At 43.4% G+C, this 9,134-nt stretch overlaps 1 protein-coding gene across 1 annotated transcript; it reads right to left on the bottom strand.

The window, feature by feature from the left end:
* Positions 1-5,116: 5,116 nt before the first annotated feature.
* On the bottom strand, positions 5,117-8,032 carry LOC310998194 (G-protein coupled receptor 26-like; the record flags this gene model as incomplete). Its single annotated transcript, XM_083988131.1, has 3 exons — positions 5,117-5,393; positions 6,357-6,470; positions 7,362-8,032. The coding sequence occupies 3 exons, from the start codon at positions 8,030-8,032 to the stop codon at positions 5,117-5,119; spliced, it is 1,062 nt and encodes a 353-aa protein (XP_083844257.1).
* Between the last annotated feature and the right edge of the window lie 1,102 nt (positions 8,033-9,134).

The raw sequence follows: 9,134 nt of genomic DNA, 5'->3' as shown, positions 1-9,134 counted from the left end.
AATAATTACCAGCTGAACAGATTGCTGCAGCATTATACACTTTGAATAGCCTTGCCATAATATTTGCTTGACATTTTTTGCTGCAGACATACACACATGTGGAGCAGACAATGTCTGTGTGGTGGATTACCCATAATATAAAAACAAACAAACAGCTCCCTCTGTTGCTTTTAATAATGTTGATCTGTGGAAACCATCTAAACCAGACTCTGTTGTATGGCAACAGTTATATCCTCTATGAATCAACATATTTATGCTTAGGCTACATGAAAGATTTTACACAGGGGCTGAAATCAAAGCTGTTTGTCTAATATCCTTAAGGGTCCTGAAAGCTGTATATTTGAGGTATGATGTTTTCACTTCACTTTTTAAACACTGCTGAAAAAGCCTTTGAGACCAAAAAACACTAATAAAAACAATTTCACAGCCCACAGCAAAAACAAATACAGCATTCCTGGACAGAAATAGATGGTCTTTTTTTATTTCTCTTGCGAGCAGTGCAGACTGTTTGCTTTAAGGGAACGGGGAATACCGTGACATTTGAGTTCTGCATTCCCATGATTAATATCATACAGTAATACGCCGGTGGTCGATCAGTCCTGCAGTTCCACTGGCTGAGTTATGGACGAGCATATCAGGCTGGTTGAGGGTGAAGACAACAAAAAGAGGAAGAGTAAGTGAGACAATAAGACGTAATGGAAAGGCATATCTCCCGTGTTCATTATCGCCTGTTTTTGTTTGCTGTTATGTGTAACACCTGCTATGTATTAGCATGATTAATGAGCAGACCTGGGGAAGCGTACAGTGAAACACATTGTTTGCTCTTTTGTTGGCATGACAAAATTAAAAAAGATCAATCAGTTAAGTTTTCTTAGTGTGTGGTGGTGGGTGATTCATTAGATCAGTGTTGCTCTTGCTGATTAAAAGAAAGTGCTGCGCATGGCTGACTCCAGTTGCCCTGGATGTTTTTTTCTAAAACACTTTGATGGCCACTCTCTCTTATTACAACAAGTCAAAAAAAAATAAATACACATGCATATGTAGTTTTCTGGTGGCTCTTTGCTCCTTAAATTCACAGGACAAAGGTGAGTTTAGTTATTCCCAAATGTATCTCATTTAAGTTCATTTATGTAATTGTCCACCCAGGATATTTTTTGTATTATGGCTTCACTTGGCTTAAGGAACGTAATAGTTTCTCCTCATTATTAATGGTCAAGTATACAAAACTGATCTCAAAACCGTCAACATCCAGGTCTTTGATGGGACAACTTTTACTCTGCGGGGTTGGGGAGAGCCACTTATGCCCTGATGTCGGGGTTGTGTAAAGTCAACCAGTGCACTCATCTTCCCTGCTTTCCTCCTCTGCTTTCTTGTACTTCCTACGCCGTGTGGTTTAATCACAAGGTCTGTACACAGCGTTTCCAGCGTGGCAGGTTTGTGTCTGCCTCTCACCCACTCACTGAGTCTCCCAGGGAGATGAGGTATACACACACCTCCAGACTGGGGATCCTTCCAAACTTTCCACTAATTGCCCTTTCGTTGGTGCACTCTGTGAGAGCAGAATAATGGTAAATGCAGCTTTTGGCCCCATCCTCTCCCTTCCTGGTGAATGATAAAAACCAACAGTGGAAGCTTCGATGGGTTTCATGTTTTCGACAGAGACAGAAAAGATATTGTTTCAGGCGCGTGCTATCAAAGTGTGTGAAGGAGTAGAAGGAGGATGACTAGAGTCGATGAAGGATGGATGATAGAAATTTGGTTCATGATGAGATGAGGAGGATGGAGGGATGCTGATCCCCAGAATCTGTTACAGCTGCCTGAACTTGGTGAAGTAGTGCCTATACTTTCTTCACTTTTTCTTCCTTTTCTTCTTTTGCCATCCCAGCTCTGCAATTAAGGAAAGCCTTAAACTCTCAGCCGTGATGCTTTTGTAAAAAGTCTTTGTTCTGCTGCCACATCAACAGCAGCAGCAGTGGGTGGAACACATCTTAAATTATTTCTCAAATTAATTATTCCTTCTCCGTGGCTTAATCAGCGTGGGTGAATAAAGGTGTTAAGATCTGGCTGACACTCTTTTGGTAAAGCATTGTTTAAGTAGAAATTTGACAAACTGTCTACACATCACTTCCAAATCCTACAGAGATAAACACACATTAATAAATGCATTAGAAGACATTTGGTGAGATTTTAAAATATCAAAATGCACAGCATTTATTTCAATAGAATCACAAACGTATTTAGCAAAAATCAAACACAATTTTGACAAAAATAAATAGATTTTATGCCTTTCAAAGGCTTCATACTGTCACAGTAAAGTCAAAGTACAACATCCTGATTTGCCAGTGTTGTCAAAATGAATAATTTTTATACTCAGACGTCACACAGCCGCTCATATATCATGAGTTGGAATGTAAATTACACATCACTGAAGAGTGGCTACCACATTCAAATAATATTTCACCCTGTTTTGCCAGATGCAACAATACAATGTGGCGGTACTACAAAATACACATTACTCAAAATTTTCCTACAATGTGACCAAACTGTATAACAGGCGCTATCATCACACCGAACCACACCACAGAATACCAAGAAGATGAAAGAATGTGACGGGTTTCCTCTGTTGTGTTTTGATTATGTAAGAGAGTTCATAGTCTAAAAGGCACTTCAGAACTCAAGCCTCACAGCTACAACATACAGTAATTTTGATTAAACCATCCGTGCTCTGCTCTCTGCAACATTGTTGACCGTACTGATGAAGTCAATAGTTGTTTTAAATCACTCCTTGAACACATACAGTACTTAATCCAGGTAGGTAATCAGCATTGAGGTCAGAAGTTATGCTTGAATTTCACAGAGAATATTTACAACTACAACATCTGTTACTCTTCCTCTTGTTAATGTTGTTAATACTGAAGACTAAAGCCCTATTCGCACGGGATTAGTTTTACCTGGGGACCTCTGGTAATTTGTAATAATTGCGGAGGACGTCTGTGATCTTAATCCCGTGCGAATGCGCCATGTCAGTAAAAAAGTAAGTAAAAATTCCCCCGCAAATTACCTACTATATTTCACCAAAGACCGACGTCCCGTGGTAAAACTAGTCCCGTGCGAATCTGCATCTCAGTAATTGAGGGGCATTTTTTGTTGTATCTGTGTTTTTAAGAGCCAAGTCACCACCACACACACCTTCACTGCTGCCGATAACTGCTGCATTTCGATTTGAATTCGTGAGTCTATCAAGTGCATTGTTTATCAATACGTCATGCCTGTGAATCTGTGAACGCGCACGTATAAAAGGCGGATTCAAGGCAGCAGACAAATCACAACCAGAGCACCGCAGAGAGTAGCGAGGTGAGCGCAGCGCACGCCTTATTTCTCCTGTGATGAAGAAAAAAAAAGAAGCCTGCGGTCCGACCTGACCCGAGTTATTGAATGTTTACGTTTATTTAGAAGAAGTTTGATTGGTGCTGATTAAACTTGTAAATGATGCTGCTCTGGATAGCCTACGATTCTTTCCTTATATTCTGACTCTTTTAAACAGTGGCCAAACAACCGAACCATTTTATTATATTAGACTATAGCCTATATTTTCCATCTTTGCTGAGCATATAAAGGTTTGTTCTAAATTAAATAAAAGCCTGTCCCATATAGACGCGTGTCTCTCTAGACGGGTCCGCTCGGCGCACACACACACACACCCTCCAAAAAAAAAAAACTATTGGCAGAAGTCCGGGCTGTGAGAACCGGCAGCCTACCTCTGGTATGGATAATCAGCGTGGTGATCCAATGGATTTGATCGATCCCGGAAAATCTGTTGTCGTGATATAGACTCATGTGTTTTCATAATGTTTCATATAGTGGATACAATCACCGCAACTCTGTCCGGAGCTTCGCTACTTTTATTTCCGTATCCTTGGTAACAATAACCCCTGGCCCTGGTACAAGGACACCCCCCCCCCTCCCCGCTTGACTTGAAGTTATGGCCCCCCCTTGTCCAGATGCGTTCCGCGGTCCATGAAGCAGCGGATGTTACGACGTGCACAGCTTTGACGTCATATCGGAGCCTATGTCAGTAAATTCGAGTAAAAATACAGACATCACTTATCCCGTGCGAATGCACCGCAAGAAACACAGACGTGGGGGGGTAATTTACAAATTACCAGACGTCCCCAGGTAATACTAATCCCGTGCGAATAGGGCATTAGTCGTCGTCTTACCGTTTTACCATGTATGAGACCTGCTAATCAATCTGGCAGTGACTGTGTCTTGTTCCCATTTGGACCACAATTTGTGCCATTAATCACACAATTAACAAAGTAGTCACCATAATGTCTCACAGGATGGTTGACACAAATTTACAAGTGTGCTACAAACTATCATTATTAGAAATTGCCATTCTGAAAAAGACTGTGTTACATTTGTATTGAAATACTTAATGCCATTAACAACCTATACACACAACCTTCAAAAGTGGTCGAAGGCTGGCGATAGTCTATATTTTTTTAAAGGACTGATCCCCCTGACAGCTATTATATACCTAAACTCCGTGCTATAGACGTCTCGTCCAGAAAGTATTAAAAACACATCTGTCAGCTTCACCACTGCCCTGGCTCCCAAGTTGCTTCATTACCATTTACATGGACACAGTAGTTAATTGTCAGTTAATCCCATGTGCACAGTCCTGTTGCAGCAAATATTCACTATTGCACCAAATATGGTAAAATGCACTTTTTTTTTCAAACTCCAGTTTAAGGACCATTTACAAAAGAAAAAAAGAAAAAACAACATACAAAACCAACTCCTCCTCCTCCACAGGAACAAATGAACTTGGTTGATTTCCACAGACAGGCTGGGAAAGTAGGAAAGTACTGACAGATGGATTAACACATTGTTGGTTTGGGTGTCTGTATGGGGATTTGTGACAGTCCGAAAAATACAGCACATCACCAGTCTTGTCCTTCAACAAGCAATTAAGTGACAAACGTGTTCACTCTGATATCACGCCATCACAGAGAGGTCAATGTAAAGTCATACCCCTCTTCGCATGAGCGTTAACCTCCTTTAGTCCAGTTTTTTTTTGTCATCTAATTGTTTCAGAGAGTGTTGTTGACCTTCACTGTCCACTTGGCTTGTTGGTAGGCGGCTGGATGTTGTTGGTTGTGTTGACATTGTTGTCGCTCCTCCCTGCGTTGCTCTCCATCCGGAGGGAGGAGGAGTTGAGCGGACTCCTCTTGAGGACCTTGTTGGCCAGAAGGCTGCAGGTCTTCCTGTACTGGTGCCGCAGCAGCGAGTAGACAAACGGGTCACTTGCCGCCTTGCTGTAGGCCAGACACTTGGACAGCACACCCCAGTGAGGGCTGATGGGCACTGGGCAGAAGAGCTCCACGATTCTACCTCGAATAAAGCAAAACGAGGAGAGAGAAAAAAGTCACACATGCACCATCAATCGGTTGAGCCGATTCTTAGATCAGTGTAACTGGAGCGGAAGACATCCAAAGCAAATGAACCTCCCCCCCCCGGTGCTGCAATACTGTGAAAATATCATTATCATTTCACTTCATTGAAATGTCATCAGTGTGTTGGGCAATTTGAACTGACGGGTTTCAAGTCATTTTTGCTGCTTCTGGACTTCTTGCTAATTAAAATCATTTCACACTGAATCCAGAGCTTGACACTTATTCTGTTCTAATAAATCTAATTAAAGACAAAGTGAAAACCAACTGGAGTATTGTTTGGGTGTTAATCTGTCTGCATAATTAGCGTGATCTCCTTAAGTCGAACGCATCTCACCACCACACTGCTCCTAATGTGTTTCCTTTCTCTTTCCACAGCGCAAATCTAACAGCTTCTGACAGGTTGCCACCGCCAATACTGGGGCTAATACTAATGAGAGCCAGTGCTATGATCACTGACTCATTTGCTATCTCTTCCCTTCTCTGTCTCTCTCCCTCTCATCTCCTCAGATATAAAGGCTCAGAGACAAGGATTAGAGACGTGCGTAGAACCAATAAGCTGTGACATTACGAAAAGGAAGCAGTTAAAAATGTTTGATATGCTACCAGACATCAACAGAGATATTACTGCCATCTGTATTCAACACAATAAGCCAAGTAGGCTATAACCGCATTAGCAGACACAACAAGGTAAGTGAAAACTAAGAATCTGGGTGAGTTGTTCTGCTCGTGAGGCTGAAAGAGTAAGATAATTAAAAGATAAAATATGTACAAGTCTCTCTTGAAGTGGAAAATGTGGGAAACCCTCATACATTGTAATCAATACCTCTCTGTCTCTCTAACACACACACACACACACACAGACACAAACAAAGACACTTATAATAGATCTCTGCTCACCTTGTAATGACATAAGGGGCGAAGCAGACCACAAATGTGCCGATGAATGTACTGATCTTCTTTGTGGCCCTCTGCCTCCTCCGCTTCTGCTCATCCAAGCATTTCTGGCGCACACTGCCAAAGCACGCAGGTACAACATTATCTACCCAGGAGGCATGATCACAGACAGGCAGACATAACGAAAACAGTGAAAACATGTGGGAGGGGTGGGAGAGTGTTTGGGAGGGGTGGATGCGGAAGAAAGCGCACAAACTGTGCAATGTTATCTCTGGAGGGGGGGATTACACTGGAGAAATTTCACACTGCACAGATATCAATTATGTAAATGGACAGCAATTCAAAGTTTAATTGAGGAGAAGCCAGGGTACATGATCAAACCAGAGAAGGCCCTGCTGATCGTAATGAGAAATAACGATGTAAACACTGACTGGCAGCAGGCTGGAAGGTCAGATCATCAGCATTTTATATTCCTGACAAGTTCTCTAGTAAAGAAAGTTACTGCACATGCTTGATATTTTAAAGGCCTAATTTTGACAGCTAACTGCCACTGCTAAGTGTAGGTTTTTTAAATAGCTGACCAATGGGTCATAAATTGTCAGAAAAAAGTGTGTCATTAAGTGCCATTCTCAAATTACACAGGCCTACTTTGTCCAACTACCTCAACATTCAAAATATGTCATTTCAAATTATATAAAAAGGAGAAAAGCAGCAAATCCTGAAACAGGAGTGAGATAATAGTTTTATGTGTTTGATAAATTAGATTATTCTTACATAAATTATGATAAATTGAGTATCTTTTGTAAGAGGAAGAGAAAAGCCACCAGTATCACGTCCTGTTCCTGCTGTGTATGAACACACTAAGTGCAGGTTTCATGGCACAACAATAAATATCTCATAAATCCACTGGATCAGCAGCCACTGAGTTCACCACAGGCTGAAATGCTTCACATACAGAACAGACAGGAACATGGCTCGGGCTGAAATGCATGTGCGCTGACTGTTTACCTGGGGTGGATGTCCACGAGCAGCACCAGCGTCTGCATAGTGATCACGTCGATGCGTTTACAGTGAAACCTCGCAACTTTGAGCACTTTCAGATACGTTACACACAGCACGATCAGCGTGAGCAAGAAAGTGAGACAGTGCAGAGCCACGGTGAAAATGATGAACTGCGTGCCGGACGCCTTCGCCCTGGCGTTGCAGAGAGTGCACGATGCGTAAAGGTGGTGGTAGCCGACCCAGGATCGGCAGGTGGCCACCGTGGAGAAGCAGAGCGAGTGTATCCACGTGTATCCCAGCGCTATGACCGCATCCCGGTGCCGTATCCTGGAGTGGTAACTGAGAGGGAACACCACCGCGACCCACCTATCGATGCTGAGAGCTGCCATGCTCAACATGGAGTTTGTGGTTAGAAAAGTGTCGAGGAAGCCGACAACCTGACAGAAGCTGTTGCCTCCGGGGTGGCCCGTGGTCACGAGCCCGACAAGAGTTAGTGGCATGTTGGACACGCTTAGCAACAGGTTGCAAAACGTCAAGTTGAGGATGAAAAGACCGGGCACCTGTTTGCGGATCTCCGGGTTGTACAGAAAGCAGATCAGCACCACAACGTTGGACAGCAGCGACACGAAAATGATCCCCAAAACTAACACGGAGACAGCGATGTCCGCTGCGTCCATGGTGACTTTTGATGAGCGCATCCACAGTCCTGACGCACACTGTCATCGTGAGTAGCAGTCGCAGCAGATATCAGTCCAATACATTGTCATGCTTCCCCTCCCCGGGCTCCAAATGTCTTCAGTATAGGCAGCGGGCCCGCCGGCAACGGTGACCACACTCGGGTCGCAGAGGATTCATAGAGAGAGACGCTCACCTGGACGTTACGAGGACATCTGGGAGTCAGTTCCGTGGGAATGGGGTCACAGCGGGAGGCTTGTTCTCGGGGGGCGCTGCGGTACTTCTCATGCACCCTGTCATGCCTCTGGTCTCACAGCAGCAGCTCTGGGTTTCCTGGCTGCGCAATTGCGCGTTGACATGATGTGAGGCTTTGAAAAAAAAAGGAAAGACGTGAAACTATTTCAGGCTTTTGGTCTCTGTAGCTACTTATATATTGTCTTCTCTGCCAGAGTCTAGTGCGCGCTGCTGCACCCCTGTTCAAAAATAGCTTTTTAGTGTAAAAATAGAAGCACGACGCACGATTGCGTGGCTGGTGGTAAGGCTGATGTCATGAGCGTCACGTTGTAATGAGGTCTTTTGTGCAAATAACCCCTAAGTAGTGCAAGTTCGTAAATATATCTTAAAATAAGAATAAACCAGTGTAGAATATCTGTGCTTTTTGCAAGTCAGTGCCTAACTAGTCTGATTCACCGTCAATGCATTTATTTAAAAAAAATCCCCAGCAGCAAACACTAAGAGTTAAATCTGCAGCTTCAGTGGGATAAAAGGAGACCCGGAGTTTCACCATGGCACTGCTCAAAGCCTTATATGGCGCTTTTAAATGGATGCAGTTTAGTGGACCACTCAACCCAGAGTGTAGTCCACAGTCCAGCAGCACCACCGCCTCTGGCACGCAGCTGTGTGTGTGTATATGTGTGTGTACTGCCTCTGACCGTGGAAGGAAGGCATATTTTCAGTGTCCCACGACCATAAAAGAATGCAAGTGTGTGTGTGTGTGTGTGTGTGTGTGTGTGTGTGTGTGTGTGTGTGTGTGTGTGTGTGTGTGTGTGTGTGTGTGTGTGTGTGTGTGTGTGTGTGGCCTTGGTGACTAACATTTTTCTCATA

The sequence above is a fragment of the Trachurus trachurus genome, assembly GCF_905171665.1.
Source record: "Trachurus trachurus genome assembly, chromosome: 15".
In the NCBI taxonomy this organism is placed as follows: Eukaryota; Metazoa; Chordata; class Actinopteri; order Carangiformes; family Carangidae; genus Trachurus; species Trachurus trachurus.
This window is presented reverse-complemented; position numbering and strand designations above follow the sequence as displayed.